This window comes from Rutilus rutilus, assembly GCF_951802725.1.
Source record: "Rutilus rutilus genome assembly, chromosome: 12".
NCBI lineage: Eukaryota > Metazoa > Chordata > Actinopteri > Cypriniformes > Leuciscidae > Rutilus > Rutilus rutilus.
In genome coordinates, this window is record NC_140217.1 from 36,754,199 (window position 1) to 36,775,251 (window position 21,053).

Genomic DNA, 21,053 nt, shown 5'->3' on the forward strand with positions numbered 1-21,053 from the left:
GCTGCTATAAATGTATAGTTTTAAAAATCATTTTAAATTTGAAAGAATAGCAGAGTCCACACCACAATTATAATGATTATGGCACTGAGGAATAATATCATTGGAATCACTTTCAGAACTATTTTTTCCAACTTATGAATGGTAAAAATATTGACAGCCAATCCGAGTCCCCAAACTTTAAGAAGCTGGAGCAAGACATAATAATCTGATAATCTTGTGCACACACATATGGGACTGGCATGGTTTGCATAACATACTGTACATGCCATGTGGTGAAGACATGTGTGGTCTGAACAATGCCCTCTCTCTCAGAGCTGCCAAGGGCTGGCACTAGAATGCCAAAACCTGGACACAGGATGCACTCGAGTCCCTGGCTTTCCAAAAAAGGCCTCACTGTGATCAGTCAAGGGACTGAATCTCCTTGCCCAGATTCAATTCTCACCATGTTATTAAGGGTGAGATTGTAGAGACTGAAGGTGTGTGTTTTCACAAACCACAACCAGAGAATGTCACGTTTCGGATAAGAAATGTTGTGGAATCTACTTTCAGTAGCTTTAGCTTTGTCTTGTTATTTACTGTAGATTGGTTCTCGATTCCAAACCCTACAAGAGACCAGTGTGAGTGTCCTGCCTCAAGACAGTCATACAGGTTTGGAACGACTTGAGTATTTTCAACTTTGAATGAGCAAACCCTTTGCATCGTAATTTTATCAGCCTTGCTTCTACTCAAGGACATTGCTGTATTCATAATTTATTCACAGCATTATGGCTGACTCAAATGATCTTTAAAATGGTCATGACATGGGGGAAAAAACTGCTTTTTTAAAACAAGTTCAAACAGAGCCAGAATTAATTTGCCTTTTTTCCTTATGCATATCATAAAACTTTACCCTTTAAACACTGTCACGATGAAAGTGGCACCCTACGATTTAAAATTCATCACGGCAGGAAACGAGTCAATTAATCCAGAGATTCGTTTTGGCAAAATTGGCCACTTATCTGGCAAAGTCGTTGCTGCAATCAAACTCTTAGTGGGATATTTTTCTGTATAGTTTATGCTCCCAGGGGCAGATTTTCTAGAAGATATTAGTTCTCGATATTTAACAGGCAATTTATTAAGTTCAACTCAGCAAGAGAAGCGAGTCCTTTTAAAAACTTTAAATGCCGTTCGCTGAACACAAACTGGGAACAAGTGTGAATCTCACAGTTTTTGTCGAGAACATGTACGGGTCATATTTCACCACAAAATGAAAATAAACAAAAATATGAAATATAAAATATAATTGTAATATTTTATCATAAATCATAAAATAACATTTTTATTATTAAAAGAAATATTACATTTAAAAAAGAAATTGCAATATAAATGTATATAGACAAAATACTCCAAGGCACTCACATTATGGCAAGCCGTTTTAACATTTAATCCTTAAAACCTACTAGTATCAATTTTCATGCTACTAGTACTTATTTTTTTAGATACTAGTATCTATTTCATTAAGTACTAGTGCTTATTCTTTAGGTACTAGTGCCTATTCTTTAGATACTGGTATACCTTTTTAAAAGATACTAGTAATTATTCATTAGATAGTTCTTTTTTTTTTTGAGACTGATACTCATTCATTAGATACTAGTACCTATTAAATATACACTAGTACTTATTAAATTGGTAGTACTTATTTATTAGATACTAGTACTTATTCATTAGTTACTAGTCCTTATTAGATACTCATACTTATTCATTAGATACCTATTAAATAGATACTAGTTCTTATTTCGATAGTGACTAGTAACTATTCTTTTGTTACTAATAACACATTTTTAATTTTTGCCATTGACTTCTATGGGGATCTGTCATTCAGATATCAACTATTCAGTTCTGACTAGTATGTATTCCAATTGTAACTAGTACTTAGTCATTAGACACTAGTAGTTATTCACTAGGTACTAGTACTTTTTTTTATACTAGTACCTACTAGATAGTACCTGTTCAATAGATACTAGTAGTTAGTCATTAGATACTAGTACCTATTAAATAGATACTAGTACTTATTCATTAGATAGTTCCTATTAGATAGATACTAGTATTTATTCCAAATGTTACTAGTAAGATTTTTTATTTTACTAGTAAGATTTTTAATTGAACTCTACAGTGGCCGTTCTGACTTGTCATAACATAAGACGAGTAAAAAAAAAAAAACAGTTGTGACTAAGATAAGAAATGTTACTAGTTACAATTAAAAAAGTGTCTAAGTACTAGTACCAAACGAATAACTACTAATATCTATTAAATAGGTAATAGCTGTATCGAATGAAAGGCTTAACTGCCAATAATAAAATTCAAACAACAGTTAAGTAGATCCAAAAAACGGTTCATACATACCAGCCAAACAACAACAATATCCAGAGACTGGGATTTTTGGTGAGCATTCATACAGTAATTCCTTTCAATCAAAAATTCTGAAAATTAATCTGCATCTGAGAATGAGTCATGTCAAAATAAGAGTATCTATGCGCTATATTACATATGCCTATTCATTATATATTTTTACTCTAATACCAATAAAAAGGTAGGCTATCATTATATTGTTATAAAAACGGCCTTCTGCAATTCAGTCCGTTTCCTGTGTCATCTCTCGTTGATATGTTGTTGGTTCATTAATATTCAACATTATTTGCATACTAATTATTTACATAGTATCTATTAAGGTAAGGATATATTTGATCTAAAATGTTACTAGTAAATAAAAAGATAAGAAATGTTACTAGTTACAATTAAAAAAGATACTAGTGTCTAAGTACTAGTTCCAAACGAATAACTACTAATATCTATTAAATAGGTACTAGTATCGAATGAAAAGTAATTGGATACAATAAATAAGTACTAGCATCTAATGAATACTTTCTTCACAGAAAAAGAGCCAAGGCCAATGAGTCTGAGATTTAAAAAATAATTAATCGTATATCATTTTTCTTTTGAAAAAAAATGAAAACACCATACAAGGTTTAAATAAAAGTTTAACCTGATAAAAAAATATTATAGTTCATCTGCAATAACAATGTGGACTTTTATAAAGATCCGTTTGACCATTTACTTTTAAATGCATCATTATGCATTAATATGAGGAGAGTTTTCTGCATGAAAGACCCACAACTGCAGATCAACATGCCTCTGCATTTCTCTCCGATAAGTTGGAAATGAAATTAAATGAAATTAAATGAAATGTGGAGGACTTTAACTGTGACAAGATGATTGACAGGCCAGTTTATTTTGACAGGATGCAACAGAGAGCAACTGTTAAAGACGCAATTGTATGACGTGATAGAATGTCCCAAAGCTTGTGTACTCTTTTGCTACACACTCAAAAGTATCTATTTTTTCTTCACATGAAAGTGAAACTAAAGATGAATAAGTCCAGATAAATGTGACCGCTAAATCGTTAAAACCAGTTAAAAGATCTTTTCGCGTTTCGGCAACAGCATTCTTAAATATAAATTTAATTGAAATTATAATATTTATAATATGCAATTACTACCAATTAGGGATGTTAACAATTAATCGACGATCGATTAATTGTCGATATTCATTTAATCGATAAAACTTATCGATCGTCGATTAAGCAGGTTCATGGGCGTGCGTGCGGCTCAACCGCAAACACGTAAAGCGAACGCACCAGAGTTACGTTTGGGACCATTTTACACCTTCATCATGACTATAAGTTTGCGTGTGCATTCGCAGCCTTTTGTTTTGTGCAAATGTAAATTGTAATATTGTGTTTATTTTATGTAGGCCTATCCATATCTGATTTATCTCATATAGGACGCATTTGGTTAAGAAATAACGCTGTAAAGCGTGATCAGCTTCAGCGTGCGCAGATCAAACGGCTATGCACAACTAATAATGACTATGATTGGGATTGTCATATAACATTATAAAGAGAACAATATTGTAATAAAACATTGTGAATTATTTGGGTTTAGTTTCCGTGTTTCATCGCGTTGCTCCAGGAAGAGCGCGTCCACAACACATCATTCTGAATGGCACGCACGTAACTTAGTTCAAGTTCACTTGTGCATTTGCGTCATTTTGTGCAGATACAAATTATAATATTATGTTTATTTTGTATATATCTGATTAATCTCATATAGGATGCGTTTCTTTGAGTTAAATAACACCCTAGCAAAGTGCTCCCTTTTACCGGTATTCATTCAGCACGCAGCTCAATCAGCAATGCACTACTAATAATAACTATGATTGAGACTGTCATATTACATAACATGAGAACACTTTTATTAAATCGCTGTGAATTCATTGGGTTTAGCTACCGTTTTCAACCCGTTGTCCCAGGAAGAGCGTACACTTTCTAACAAGCATGCTTCTGAGGCGGCGTTGGTGACACGTTGTATTAGTCGTTATATTTGATTATTAAATAAGTCATTTAATTAAATGATCAATCACATCGAAACATTTTACAATCGCCCTTTATTTATAATAAAAACCCACCTCATTCATTTGGTGAGGAACATAGCGTTTTGAGCTGCATTTGCAGACCCCGTCATTGGCTAAATGCCACTGCAGTGGACGCAAATTGCAGTATTAAGGCTAACGATTAATCGATTAATTGATCGTTAATTGAAACGACGATCGATCATGGGAATTTGTGAAAATTGACATCCCAACTACCAATATACTAAATAAATAAATGTGTATATATATATATATATAAATGTGTGTTATATATACTTATTGATCATATTAACTTTTTGTGAAATTCACCCCAAAAGCACACACACATGCACAAAAACTCTGATATTGCCTGCTGATCAAACAGATGCCCTCAGCAAATATTGCCTTTAGCAAATATTGGTCTGCTGTTTGCCAAGTGAAGTTCAGTATTCCCAGCACAGGCTAAATATTTGCTCTTCTCATTAGTTAATTCAATTACACTGCTAATCTTATGAGGGTATTTCAATCCACAGATTGATGGGTGAATCTATAGACAGAAGGAAGAGGAGGATAAGAGGCAGAGAGAGAGATCTGGGTGTAAAGAATCAAAAGAGAAAAAGAAGGAGGGGGCGAGAGTGAGAGGTAATAAGCAAAAAGACAGATCTAAAATTAACAGCTAAAAGCTTATTCACCAGGGCCATTTGTGGATGAGATTAGGGGACAGAGATTGCAGTGGTAATTGGAGTAGAGAGCAATCTACTGCCCCACTCTGCAGTTCAATTGGAGCCATTCACCACAAATATAAGGCAGAAAATAAACTTTAGTCGATTTCAGTGGCCAAGCTAGGGGACAAAATTTGCGGTACATTTAACTGTGCTTGCTATAGGGCTCCATCTTGCTAAAAAGAAAAAAAGTTAGTTGTCTTGCTAATCATGACCAAGAGAAGAGAGCAATTATTTGCTCCACTTCCATTGTTAGTGCTTAAGAGCAAAACATTTTCTTTATTTAAACCAGAAGAAACCCATGAAGAAACCCATGACTTTGGCATTGTTAGCGTCATGCTTACCTGGTAGGAGTTGGGCCAAAAGGTGCTGATGGCGAGTTCAGCCTTCACCCAGCCTTCAGTGACGGGTGCTGAGGCATTCCAGATGGGATTCCCCTGTGGTCCACCATCCACTTTTATGTAGACATTGAGGGTTCCGGGACTTGTCCCATCCCGGCTGGACAAGGAGTAGTGGAAGTCTATGCAGTGGGTGTCATTCTCTTTTAGTGTGGGGAGAAGCAGGTGGGCCTTCTGACCTGATGCACGACCTGAGGCATTCACCATCATGAAGGAACCTATAAGAGGAAAACAATGTACAATAGGTCAAACAAACTCCCAGAAACTTAACAGGAAGCAATAGAATAGAATAGAATAGAATAGAAGAATAGAATAGAATAGTATAGTATAGAATAGAATAGACCCCCCCCCTCCTCCTCTTCCTCCTCTTCCTCTTCCTCTAAATGAAAAGGATGTTTTGATGTTCAGTTTCTCGTACTCTTTTCACACACTGAAGGCTACACTGTCATTTTACACAATCATGTTATGGCCTTTTGTGCCTTTGTAAGCAGAATACAGCACATAACTGGCTAACTGCCTGCTATAAAAAACCACATTGAGATTGTAAGTGCTGAGACACTATTTATGAAATGATTCTGCAGACACCTTTTCATCTGTTTTACTCCAATTTTATGAGACAATGTGCAGCCTTATTAGTGTTTTGTACAAGTCTCTATTAACAACGGCACTACATTAGAAAGAAGAAAGATTGCAGGGCTTTAGAGGATACAAAAATCATGATTTTTAGTTAAGCTAAAGGCCCAAAGGTGGCTTTTTAAAAAAAATATATAAATTATGGTCATTATCTTTAAATATTCCCACAAAAGACTTCAACTTATTCATGTCGGTTAAAACGTTTCGGCCTTAACAGAAGTGACAGCCTGGTAATCAATCAAAACTCTGGCTATTCAATGGTATTTTTACAGCAATTATAGTGCTGGCCTGTTCATGGCTAGGTGACTCAAAGGCCTTAGAAACATTTCAGAAACTGTGTGCATATGCAGCTCCTTTCGCTAGAGACAAATATAAGCTAATCTACTATACTCAATATATGCTGCTCGCAAAAATTGTATTTCATCAGAACACACGGCTACTTCGGGATGCCCGCCAATGCAGAACCAGGCTTTTTGGATCCAGATGGTATACATACGTCAAGCTATGTGCATATGTTAAGGGCTAGGTTAAAACATCACATATGTAGGTCAAAATCAGTCCCAATTTTCCCGACACCTTTCTGCCTGGCTGTGCTAAATCACAGTGCATAATTTGCTAGGTGGGCAGAAGAAGCCATTGCCATAACACCCTATTCATCACAAGTATTATCTAAGACATGACCACAAGACCCGGGCGCATCACATCTATCAATCAACACAACCTTGAGCCCTGGGATGAGGCCAATCAATTCCGCACACTGATCCAATCTAGCGAAGGCCCCCTAAACAGCGGGCTGGTAGTGAACTCGCCTGATTGCATTTCATATTCACCCCTCTCGGCCCACGTGCATTTTCCATCAGGTATTCCGAGCAGACATCTATATATTCCCTACCGTTGATGATTGCCAATATATATGTTCGGGCAAAACGAGGCCTTTGAACCAAGAGGCAATTTAGACCGAACCTACAAGCATGCAATCAGCCCCACTACCACGGTCAATACGAGTGTCCTCAATCACACCATCGGCCGCTTCAGTAAATTACACTGTCTTAAGCTGAGCTAATGAGAAATCGGATGTAATGGTTCCATGATAAATAATTCAACACGTTTTATTCCAGGTGGACTGTTGGATGCACAAATCACTCTTGATAAATCAGCCCGCACAAGCATGACAACACTACAAACATGGCTGTGATTGGCAGAGTCTTGCGGTGGGACTTTGCATGAGAATGTCAAATGGAAATGAATGTTTACATCACGAAGAATGCGATGTTGCCGCAGCTCTCGCAGGAAAACATGTCGTCTCTAAATTGCTGTAATGGTATTACCTGATTTCAATTATTTCCAGGAGTCCCAATCCATTGGAGACACTCACATTCACTGTACGTTTCGTTTCTTTATGAGTTCTGGGTTGAATCAAAATATTATTTTATAGTCTATATATATATATATATATATTTGAGAAATACTTGCGCATTCTCAAGGGCAACACTATTTGGATGATAATTATTTTTCCTAGAACTGTGGGCACAGATAAACACAGATCAATGGCGATGAAGATTTCTCTCAATACTTACTGCAGACTGAAAATGGCTTCTGGAGTAAAACGCAGCACTTGGCGATCTCCTTTACTAAAATCGATAGCAATATGAGAGTCTTTCTCACCTATCAGCAAATGTGCCGTCAAAATAGAGTCCTCAGAAGCTTCACGGAATCACAGCTACACTGCTGGTGATTTAATGTTGTTGACATCAACTAATAACCAACACATGGTTTTCGAGACCAACGACAAGACAGATCCATTATTTTTTTCCTAGGACAGCGCAACAGTCTGTAAAGCATCTTCACAGGGGCCACACAAGGCAACCTGATAAGGTATCGCTTCGGTGCCGCTTGGTTGACAGCTGTCATCTCTGTGTTAATATGAAGAGATGTTATGTGAATTCATTTATGTCTATATGCCCTTGATTGGAAGATTTATCGGTTCAAACATCTAAGAAGCAGTTTTAGAATGGCGTGCAATTCACATCAATCTTTGAGACGCCTGGCCCTTGTGCAGCAATTTCAGCTCATTTTCTCTGAGAGGATTCTTCTGCGCGTGACTGCAAAGTACCAAGAGGACTTGCCGGTGAAAGTCATTATTCCCTCTGAGTATTTCCACAGGGAGCTCTTTGCACTAAATGTCACATTCCCGCCATCATAATATGATCCCCAACATGACAAATAGCAAAAACTCTGCAAGTTGTCACTTTAATATGCAATTATGGCAGGTCTTTGTACTTTGGGCCCTCTGCTGCTCAGTCTGATAAAGTCACGGCATTCCTCATTTCTGCCTGGCAGTTTTATCCCGGGAACAATAAAGTACTTATTTACCATTCAGCCAGGCAAGGGCGGTAATCTGCAATGTACCATGGAAGAGCTAATACGCTGAGAGGAAAAACACAGGGAGGAATAAAAAGGAAGTGAGGAAATAGCCTCAATAGGTGTGACAGCATACAGTATATCATAGATCAGTATCGCTTTGTGAATCCGCAAAAATATTCAGACAGTAAAAAAAAAAAAAAAAACTTTACAAATGCACTACCATTAAAAAAAAAAATTGGTTTTCAGTAGATTTCTTTTAAAGACATTAATGCTTTTACTCAGCAAGGTCGCATAAAATATATCAGAAGAAATACAGACTTTTATAATGTTACAAAATATTTCTATTTCAAACAAAAGATGTTCTTTTGAACATTCTATTCATCAAAGAATCCTGGGGGAAATCAGTTTCCACAAAACAATCAAGCAGCACAACTATTTCAACACTGATAATAATAAGAAATGTTTATTGAGCAGCAAATCAGCATATTAGAATGATTTCTGAAGGATCCTGAAGACTGGAGTAATGATGCTATTAAAACGTTTAAAATTGTATTAACATTTTACACTACTACGTTTTTTAATGTAATCTTACCAACCTCAGAGTTTTAAATTGAGAAATTGAGGTTCTGTAGCGTGAATGTGAGGGGGAAAATTGGAAAATGCATGCGAAAAGTCACATGATAGGACTGCATTGGTTGATTACACTGTGAATGAGATAATTCCCACGTATCAAGTTCACAACTGATCCGCAAATAACCTGAGAGGGAAATGGACAGACTAATTGCTAAGTAAACAATTCACCCACTCGGACATTACATTCTGAGTCACATCCAAAATGACTTATGAAACACACAATGAGTCAGTTTGTAGTGACTTCTCAGCTTGGTTAATACTTTTGTGTGTAAACCTGAGGAAGGTCAGCTGACCGAAACACTGCAAATAAAAATTTGTGATGATGCAAGCTTGAGTATTTATAAATAAATAAATGTGTAAAAACCAGATGCATCTGGGACTTCAATTTACATAAAACTAAATAAAAACCCACACAGTTTGCCTTCTCATATCAGAGGTCCACTATACGGCCCTGTTTTGGAGGAAATGGTAATGTGTCAGCTGCAAACATTTCATTTGGAGCAGCTGCGAGTGAGAGAAGATGCGTGCCTGATGCCCTCCCCCCAATGACAGGCTGCAGATGGGCCGTCCCATTATAAACGCATACATACTTTTCATAGGGGTCCCAAGAGCACAGTGGATCTGTGCTGTGGTCCATTTGACACATTCAAGCACAGTAAATTCCCCAATTCCCTTCTCACCTCATCCAGGGTGTATTTGTGAAAGTGTAAAAGGAATGGAATGGATGCTTTTATGGCAGAGAGGCAGGATGGGAGACAGTTGGGTACTTCCGTCAGGCCCCATATGTTTGCTGTCCTGGATGTGTAATGGACCTTCATGATGTGACACTATCCATGTCCTTTCCTCCTCTCCGAAGCCCTCATTATTACTTTTCACACATGCATGATCTCAATCAGAGCAGAAACAGCCTCGCCCTGCTTGTCGCGCCAAATGACACGTGATTGGCGTAGAGTCAACAAGACCCACTGGCTGTATGCCGCAATTCGCCATGGCCCTTTGAAATCGCGCCAGCTTTTACTTCCGATTCCCTCTTTCCATGAGCTCTCACAGCTATTTTCAAGCAGACAGTGGACAGTGTCGCAAACCCCAGAGACTGTGATAATCTGATAAGTGGAAAATCAATAATTGAAGTGTCATTATCAGAATGAAGACGCCATGGTTGGGCACCTTAATGCAAATCAGTGAATCGGCCAATGGCAAATCCAATAGATACAACTTCATCTGTGGTTAAGGATTGCAGCTCACACTCTCTGCTTCACTATAGGCCTTTTCAGAATGTTTGTAAACAATAGGCACCGAGTAACTTCCGGGTGGCGGAACGCGAGCGGCTTCCACTGACTAACTGAAGAGATCCAGCCGGCGACTGCAACAGTTACATAGTTAAAAACATTGTTGTTGATCAAAGTTGAAACTATGATGAAAACGTGTGGTGTTTGGGGTTGCGCGGCTAGATATACAGCAAAAGGTGTAGGGGTTTCATCGATTTCCTGTGGGTGAGGAGGTTATAGCGAGTGGACGTCGTGTCGTCATAAGTAGGAAATCTTAACGATCCCCTAAATTATATGATTCATCCAACGTTTACATTTCTGCAGCCAACCCTGCTTGCCCTTCAACTCTGCTTCGTGTATTCTCAAAACGGTCCATCTACAAAATCACAGCAGAGCATATCTTCCGCCGGGGAAATTCAAGACTGATATTAGTAAACTTGTCTCTTTTGATGAAGAGACTCATTGCCAGTCACTGCCTGAAGTAAAAGAGGGCTGCCCACTCTCACGCATTCACCGTGAGACTCACGCAATTGTCACTTTTCACACGCTCTCACGCCACACATCCATTTTCTCACGCAACTTACCGAAATGTAGATTCCTCATACATAATATCGACCAATCAGTGTTTTTCAACCGCGCAAAGGTCGATATAACAGCTGGAGAACAATTGTCACATAACATTTACCTCAGGAAAGCCATTTAATGACATGATAGGCTATATAGCACGTTATTTTGGCTAGAAAAAAGAGCTATAGAGAGTATTTTGCTAATTATGTGTAGGCCTACTATATTACATATTTATTATATTTTTTACTTATATCATTAAACACGCAATATGCATTACATTTAATTACATTTTAAATTTTTATTACATTTTTACTGTCGATGGTGGGCCTCCCTTCCAAGCAATTTACTAGCGTTGCCATAGGAACGCTTCGGCTTTTGCCACCCGGAAGAACGTCTATTACTGTTGTGACGTCATGGTGAATTGTCGTATATGTTTGCTGATTGGCTACAGAAGAACTGATGGTGACTATTTAAATCAAGGGTAAATGCATATGTAAATAGGAATCCCACCAATTGCCTTTTAACAGAACAGACATCTAATTAATATTCCAATAAGGATGTGTTTTGAAGACATACAGTGGACACAAGAAGTATTTGGACACTTTAAGGAATAGTTCACCTGAAAAATGAAAATTCTGTCATCATTTACTCACCCTCATTTCGTTTTAAACCAGTATTACTAACACTCGTCTGTAGAACACAAAAGATATTTTGAATTATGTTGGTGTCCAACAACATTGGACCCCACTGACTTTAATTGTATGGACATTTTTCAAAATATTTTCTTTTGCACTTTCCAGAAGAAAGATAGTCAAACAGGTTTGGAACAACATGAGGGTGAGTAAATGATGACAGAATTTTCCACATTTATGAAATTGCATTAGAACCAAGTAAACCAAGTGGCATCTACAAGAATAAAATTCTGCATGAATTTTCGCAGAACTTTTTAAATGCCATTTAACTTTAATAACTGGTGATGAGCAGTGATTTTTAATAAATATATGAAATCACAAGTTCATAACATAAACTCTGAACATGTTTCACTAGTGTTTGAGAAACTACAAAGGTACTTTAACTTCATTTTAACTTTTTGTAAAACGTGTTTTTTTTACTGCTTTAAATGAGGTCTTTCTTTATAAAAACTTGTCACTTGCAATGATATTTGTTCATAATTCATAGTCTTTCCAGATAGTTTTGTGGCCGCTGTGTATGCAGATTTTAAGAATGCTGGTCCAATTTGTTATGTTTATTTTGGCATTTGGCATTTGAATGTTGCTTTCTGAAACTGGGCATCTTGGCATTTGAATTACTATACGGTTATTTGAAATTCTGAAATCTGCATTTCAGAATGGATTTTAAAAGAAAAAGGATTCTTCTGCTTCTTATTCTACTACTTTTGTGTGTTCATTTTGCAACAAAGGATGGCCTTTTATCAGTTCCTAATAAAGTCTCCCTCAGTGGCCAAGTAGTTGAATTATACTCAGGTTGTCTCAAATTGATTGTAGTCTGGCTATTTATTATTAGCATCTAAAAGGAATGGACTGAAAAGATCCAAAGGTGGTCAAATTGCCTGGTGAGATCATAGCTAGACTAACAAGGGAGAGGAAGAAGAAAGAAGAGAAGGTAGAAAGATAAAGGGAGATGCAAAAATGTCCAATAATGTCTAAAAATACATTCTAAACAGATACACGTCTCCATGTCTGGAAAAGTTTCATATTTGCTGCGAAATGGTACGGAATAATGATTCGCAGTTGACAGACTGCAGATATGTGTATGAATGTGGAACCTTTTAAAACAAAAAAGGAACTGTCTAAATTGGTGCATTTGTGTCAGTATTTTCAGAAGCAGAGAAAGACTATTTCAACTCAAGCTCCATTTATACTCAAGTAACAAGTAAATTTAGCTCTAGGTCAAAAGATTTGTGTTGTGTTGGGACAGAGGACCTGTTTGCTCCAAATTTACAGTAGCCCTGGCCCTCTTATTGCCGGCTCACGTCCAGATTCATGACAGGAACAGGTGGCTGAGAAGAGGGGCACAATAGCGGCACCCTACTGGCAGCGTGCAACGAGGCAAACTTGATGCTTATTGCACCTTGTCACACTACCATATATCCAGTACTGTATTACTTCTATTTTTTGCTGAGACGATCTTTCCCGTGCATAGACCAGGTGTCCTTGAGTTCCAGGTAAAACCAGAGAATATACTTCTGATGTGCATCAAAAGATTGTTGAGCATCACAAAAAAGAAAGTGGCTGTAAGAAAATCCTCATTTTGACCATCAGGGCAATAATTTAGAAGTTCCAATCAACTAAAGATGTCACCAATCTGCCAGGAAGAGGACCTGTGTCTATATTGTCTTAATGCACGGTGAGGAGGAAAGTTTGAGTGGCCTCTCAAAGGATCACAGATGGAGAATTGCAGAGAGTACTTGAGTCTTGTGGGTCAGAAAGCCTAAAAAAAGATATCAAACAACCCCTACATCACCACATATTGTTTGGGAGGGTTTCAAGAAAAATCCTCCTCGCTCCTCCAAAAATAAACTTCAGCATATTCAGTTGTCAGACACGACTGGAACTTCAAAAGGAACTGGATCCTATGGTCAGATGAAACAAAAAAAGGGCTTTTTGGCAGCAAACCCAACAGATGTGTTTGGTGCAAACAGGGATAAAAAGTATTATACAAAATTATAAAAAGTATAATAAATATACTTCTGGATCTTATATGTTGTGGGCCAATTTTTTTGCTGGAGGTCCTGGACATCTTGTTCAGATACATGGTTATTATGGATTCTAGCATATACCAACAGATAAAAAATAAAACCTGACTGCCTCTGCTAGAAATCTTATAATGGGCCGTGGTTGGATCTTCCATCAGGACAACGGTAAAAAAAAAACAACAACATCAAAATCAACACAAAAATGGGTAATTGAGCACAAAATGAAGCTTCTGCCATGACCGTCCCAGTCCCTTAAACTGAACCCTATAGAAAATGAGTGGGCTGAACTGAAGAGAAGAAGCACCAACAAGAACTTGTGAATCTGAAGGATCTGGAGAGATTCTGCATGGAGGAATGGTCTCTGATCTCTTGTCAGATGTTATCCAAACTCATCATTCCTTATAGAAGAAAACTCAGAGCTGTAATCTTGGGCAAAAGGAGGTTGCAAAAAGTATTTAATGACAGGGAGCCAATAATTATGGCCAGCGTGTTTTGGAGAAAAGCATTTATTTCATAATGTGATCTACAAACACATGCAATACATATAAATTCTGGTTTATCTGCAATAGAATAAATATAATGAATTTATGGGGGAAAATGCTTTAGAATCGAAGCAAAGACTGAAACAATTTCTCCACTGCAATGTACTCTGACTGTTCAAAAAATGAAATAAAAAAAATTAAGGAAAAAAGAAAGAAAATGTATTTAAATGTGTGTTAAGCCTGACTTCAATGGATAAAAAAAGAAAAGAATGATACTTCAGTCAGTCAGTCACATTTGTTTATAAAGCACATTTAAAAACAAGTGAAAAAGAAGCGTATAGTGCAATTTATATTGTCATCGAACAAAATTGATATAAGATATATTTGCATATATCATCCACCACTTATCATCTTGACACCTACAGAGATTTGTCTTGCCAGTTTGGTTGAGATATCTTGGCTTCTTTTAACTGTTATGGTGGGCAGAAATCCGTTGCTGCTTAAGTAGTCCCTGTTACTGCTCCCTTGAGAGCAATTGGACACTCTCGCCTATGCTGCTGCTATAAAATGTTTCCAGCTGAACTCTTCAACCTCACAGAGGGAAGTGTAGTCCTGGGCCCTTGAGAGTGAGCCACGAGCGATTTTGTCAGCCGGTTATTTGAGGTTGTCCGTATGCTTTCACACAGGGACAGCCGCTGAAAGCCAAGTTGAGGCACTCAAATCACAGCGACAGACAAGACGTTTACGGATAACAATCAGGATGGATCCACCTTGGGTGAAAATGAAAACAGAAGCTGCACTCGTAAAGTTGAAAATTAGACGTGTCCAATGAAACTCCATAGGGGTTTCCCGGGGAACGTACTGAAGGGCGTCAGAGCAGAAGGAGGAAGATCAGAGAGAATGACAAAGAGTTACAAAGGAAATATTGAGAGAGAAAGAATAGAAGAAGTCCAAGTGCACTTTCTGGATAAGGAAATGGTCATCTTCCTTCTACCTTTAATGCTGTCTATAATAGTATCGTGTGGCCTTCTACGGATCAATCATTTTGACTTGTAACTCAGTTTGTAAGAACAAATGGAAAAAGAGTTTACAGAAACACGTACAATGGTTGTCTTGGACTCTCAAAAAAATTGACTTGCGACTTGACTTGGAATTGAAGATAGAGACTCGTCATTTTGATTTGGTATTCCCGATTATGTTCTCTCTTTACTACCCCACATGACAGCATGAAACACCACATTTTACTATTCATTCTACATTCATTCACTCCCTACAGTCTCAATATGCGCTTTTCCAATGGGCGATGAACATGCGTGACTTGTGACATGCGTCACACATGTTCATCGCCCATTGGAAAAGCGTTGTCATCTAAAGGAACAACAAACAATAACAATATAGCCAAGTCTTTACCTTGTCACAATCTTCATGTCATTTAATTTGAAAAGCAATCAGTTAATCTAAAGAGGAGCTGCGTGTGTTGCACAGCACAGCTGTCAGAAGTGTTTTCATGCCCTTTTCATGTATTCCCCCCACCCCTTAAATCAAATTAAGTTAAAATCAATTATTATTTTAAATTAAATTAACTTCATTTTAAACATCCAAGAATAATCCTTTATATAAAACTATAAATAAGAGCCAAAAACAAAGGGTAAGAAAGATTCTCTCGACTAGATGGTGGCATCAAGATTACTTAGTAGAGTGTATTAGTCAGTGAAAGGGAAGTGCACTTGGCAGGAATCAGGGTGTATGGCGTAGGGGATAATGACCTACAACTGGAACATCGCCCAGTGCTCTGTTCTGCTTCAGTAGTGGCACGGAGAGCATCACGAGCCTGGGGTTTACAGCACTTTAGGACACACACACACACACACAGTCATGATACAATGGTTCAACTGGAACCTTACACTTCGTTGGACACGGTGCATCATGCAACTGACAAGGGCTAAAAACATAGTGTGTAGTGATATCGATCCAGACATGCCCGCACACACACAATTTTTTAGTAGCCTCTCTGCTCTCTCACACACACACACACACACACACACACACACACACACACACACACACACGTGTGTCTTCTATTAGTCTCAATAGATACACTCGGTGGTGCAAACACCAACAAAGCGCTAACCTTTTGCTGGTTGCTGTGTTGGATGTGCCTGAGATCATCTACTAATGATGAGGTCACAGACACCCAACACAATAAAAACTTCAGCTGAGAAACTTTGGTACGGACAACTAATCAAAAAACAACATTGTATTGTTCAGAGATTGCTCTTGGACATTTCAGGATTCGTTTCAACATTTTCTCAGATGTTTATTTTAATATAACAAGAATTTGACGAGGAATGTTTGAGTTTATATTGGAATTTCTGACCTTGTTATTGCAGAATTTTGTATCTTAGAACCATTTTTGTACAGTTTGAGACATTGAGAAACATGAAATCTCTGAGAAGCATCCGTCCATTGAACAGCACTTCATCTAAGCTGATATAACTGATATAGTAAATCTCATTTGAGAAAAGAAAAAAAAAAGCATCTCTTTTGCTTTTCACTAAATTTAGACATCAAAAAAATGTATGTAACTGAAAGAGATTGAGGTAGAAGCAAAATGTTGGTTATCTGCCATCACATTAGCTAATTTTAGATTGTGACAGAACAAATAGGACAAAAGGAAAAAAGGAGGCAGGCCTTTCATACCAGAGGCTATCTATCATTAAAAACCCTACTGGGTATAAAAATATCCCTGAGCAACAAAACTGTCATTGGTCCTGTAGGCTTGTCATTTATCAAACTCTGGCCAATTGTTGTGAGGCCAGGAGGGAAAATGGGAATTCTGGGAGACATTTATCCTGTTTTGGGGCAGGATGCTGTTTTTGTCTCTCTCTTTCTTCTTCCTCTGGTTTGATGTTAGTGATTTCTCTTCATAGGTATCTAGAGTGAGAAGCGTAAACCCAAGGGAAAAGATGACACCAGCAGAATGTACGTTATCCTATCTTTCAACGGCATTGCATTTTCTAGCTTGTGAAAAGAACAATAGTAAAGGTCGAAGGCAATGACAGAAGTGTTACATTTTAAAGTTTAACGTGTTACATTATTACTCATGTTACTCCTAAAAAAGGTACTGTAAGTAGAGTGCATGTCACAAGCCACTTGCTATGTAGATCGCTTTTGTAATGTGAACAATCTAGTTTGTCACACTGTCGTAACTTACGACGATGTGGTGTTAGATGCACTGGGTAGTTCTACATGAATACTTTATTAAAAAGAGAGACTGCATTTATCAGTAAGTACATTTACAATTATTCACTTAGCAGACCCTTTTATCCAAAAATGACTTTCAAATTAAGAACATCACAAGTCATTTGTCATAAAAACCAACAATATTTATACAACAAAGGAATAGAAAAGTAACAAACATTTAAAATTCACTTGTTCACATTCACTTGTTTTAACGAATTGCGAAATAATACGTTTTATGTATTGTTTGCTACAAAATATAACAAGATTTATATTTTAAATAAATGCTGTTCTTTTGAATTGTCTATTAATTAAAGAATCTGGAAAAAAAGTAAATCAAGCATCATGGTTTCTACAAAAATATTAGGCAGTGCAACTGTTTTTAACATTGATAATAATAAGAAATGTTTCTTGGGCAGCAAATCGGCATATTAGAATGATTTCTGAAGGATCATGTGACACTGAAGACTGGAGTAATTCAGCTTTGCCATCACAGGAATACATTTTACAATATATTCAAATAGAAAAACTGTTATTTTAAATTATATTAAAGTTTCACAATGTGGCTCTTGGCTCTAATGATAAATTGCTTCTGATGTTCCTCTTTTGTAAGTCACTTTGGATAAGAGTGTCTGGTGAATGACAAAATGTAAATGTTTTATGTGCGTACAGTGGATACCTAAATCTTGCTCTTAAGATACATTTCCTCAAAACATCCATCCTGCTTCTGCCATTTTCATTCCAAACTCAAATCTCGAGGCTTGATGCAAAATTTCCACCAGCATATAATTAAAAGAGCTCTCAGGGGTCAATCCAGGTGTCTACAGAGCAAAAGGGCAAACAGTGGGTACCTGTCCAAAGGTAATATTTAGTGTGCATTAGCCTGTCCAGATGATTTCCACATCAAACATGTGCAAGACGGCACACAGATTCAATGTTATTTATATATAAAACAAAAAAATATTAGAAATTGAAGTCTATAACGCAGGCAAGACAGCATGCAATGTATAGTTAACACTGGGCCTTGTGCACTAATCCATAAATGATCAAATCATGACCATAATTAGCTAATGGCTCCAGCAGGCATCTCTCATGAAGAATGCATATAACCACAACTCTAATGACGTTCTGTCAGGGAGCTTAGAGGAACGGAGAGCGAGAGAAGGTGCAAGGTACACTCACACATTGAGATAAATCACCTGTCTGCCTTCAACAAATGCACAAGCGTAATAAATATCAATATTGCAGATTTATGTTCTTCAGACATAATTAGATCTTGAACAGTGATGTAATTCTCAGCAAACACACATTATTTTGTTCTTTACTGACTCTTGAGGATGAGAACACTTTCATTTTACATATATTTCAATACACATAATCAGTGATTCAATTTAGGAAGAAAGTGTTCTGAACACAACTGTAATCTCAACAACATCTTGATGTGTTCAGTGGTACGTGACAGCTTGTTAAAAATCAAACGAATAAAAGAGACAGTGTTGGTATTCTCCTTTTTTTATTCATTTAAATGAATCTGGAAAATAAATATTAGATGAAAATGTAAAATTAAAACTAAGAAATGTTTCCTTGGCAACTAACTGAAATAAAATAAGTTGAAGTAAACAAACATTTAAAAAGATCAATTAAAAGGTATGTAACAATATATATATATATATTTAAAACATAAAATATAGGGGAAAAAACTATTTCTATCACTAAAATAAAAATGAAAACTGAAAATACAGAAAATAACACTGTTGAGATATTAAATCAGGTTTAATCAGGCTAAATCAACATGAAATGTCATTCACAAACTATTTTCCTTCTATAATGCATTTAAAAGTTACATAAATATTCAACAAGAAAAAAAGTCACCGTGTCATATGGGATGCATTGAGACGTTCTGAAGGGTGAACTTTTGTTTTCCCCGTTCAAAAGCTCATACAGTGGAGCTTTAAGTCCTTTGTTTCTAGTTGAACAACAGTTTTACTGACCTTTCACTACGTCAAATGACAGAAGTAAAATGGATTGCGAATGCAGTTTCAAGTTGACACGACTTCCAGAGTACTGCAACTTGAACTCATGAAGGCCATAAAGACCATGGGCACATACACAAAAAAGTACTTTTCTTGCTTTATCAAACATTTTTGTCATTCAGGTTATCCAGACACAATTTCAACACTTAGAAGATTTGAGGATTGGGTTGAGACGAGAAGATGAAAAAAGCCAGTCTTAAGCAAAAAGGTGTGGTGGTACTACAAAAAAATGAAAACTCCACATCCCCTGGATTTGACATGGTGGAGATAGAAGTAATTCACACTCACACTCTCTCTCTCTCAATCACTATAACTATCAGAGCAGCAATGAGAGAGAAAAGAGAGGAATTCGGTTTATTTGTAAGAAAAAAAGAAAAGAAAAAAGAAAAGTAGGTCAAATGACACTTTATCTGTGATAGGGGAGAAAAGAGATTGGAAGTGATCCAGAAGTACTGGCGGACCACGTGCAGCTGTGTAGTAAGTCTTGAGGACCAATGAAAAGGCTTATTGTTGTAGATGCACTGCACTTATTACCTTTAAATAACCCGGTGAGGGCCTCCATTTGATAAAATAAAAGGAAATAGAAAATAACAGCTGTATCTAGCCCAGCTTTTCTTTTGGATTACCAAAACCCTGTTGCAGAGGATTTAATAAAGCCTTGGTTATCCTCAGATGTTATCAAGTTTTTGAAGGATGCACAATTCAAACAACACAACAGTCTGATATTTGTTAATGACAGCACCACATGAACAACATTAGTTTGTGTAAAAGCCGTTTACTCGGTACACTATAAGCACATCAACATGTGTAAGTCTACAAGTCTAAGATATGGTTAGGATATGACAGACTCAGAGAGAAAGGTGGAAAGTAACAGCGCTTTCTTTGCAGGACAATGTCAAACAGGTAAGTGATAATAATGGTTGAGGTGAACACTTTAAGTAGAAGGTAGTCAATGGAACAACAGGAGACAGACAAGCTGGAACTGGTGAGTACAACCACACACACCTTTTTGTGGCCAATGAACTTGAGGAATGAACTGATGTGTCTTACAGGGAATGGAGAAAACGCATAAGAGACACTTGAGTTGGATCACAAGGGCAGGTAATGCATGTAATACAGGAACAAGGTAAGAAGGTAATCACAGGAGGTAGGTGCATATACATTCCAAGAGCACGGAAAGATATCTGAGGTCCAAGTCGAGACTAGACAAGAAGTGCAACTGAAGTGTGTGCTTTTACACTGAGGGTGATAGATGTGGGAATGAGCTGCAGGTGCGGGTCATCAGTACTCAGGTGATTAGGATAGTAGTGAGGGAGTAATGTTGGAGCAAATCTGTCACAGATATATAATCCGTGATTTAACAGGCAGATGAATTAAAGTAACAATAACGCTAATACAACCAAATTATAAGAAACGCCACATGTACAATACTTCAAATGAGGTTGAACCTCCAAATTTAAAGACTTTACAAATTCTCCAAAACATTGTGTTTCAAGGTCAACATCAAACAATGTTTGCATTTTACTTCCGTAACAACATTATTTCCAAATA

The 21,053-nt window shown here is 37.1% G+C and overlaps 1 protein-coding gene across 10 annotated transcripts in view; it reads right to left on the minus strand.

Annotated features, from left to right (window-relative positions):
- Positions 1-21,053, minus strand: part of ptprt (protein tyrosine phosphatase receptor type T) — a 238,621-nt gene that overhangs the window by 155,819 nt on the left and 61,749 nt on the right. For all 10 annotated transcript variants that reach the window (XM_084425071.1, XM_084425070.1, XM_084425064.1 and 7 more), the window contains exon 3: positions 5,513-5,784. In XM_084425071.1, the coding sequence (XP_084281197.1) occupies positions 5,513-5,784 (272 nt within the window). The remainder of the gene's footprint in view (positions 1-5,512; positions 5,785-21,053) is intronic.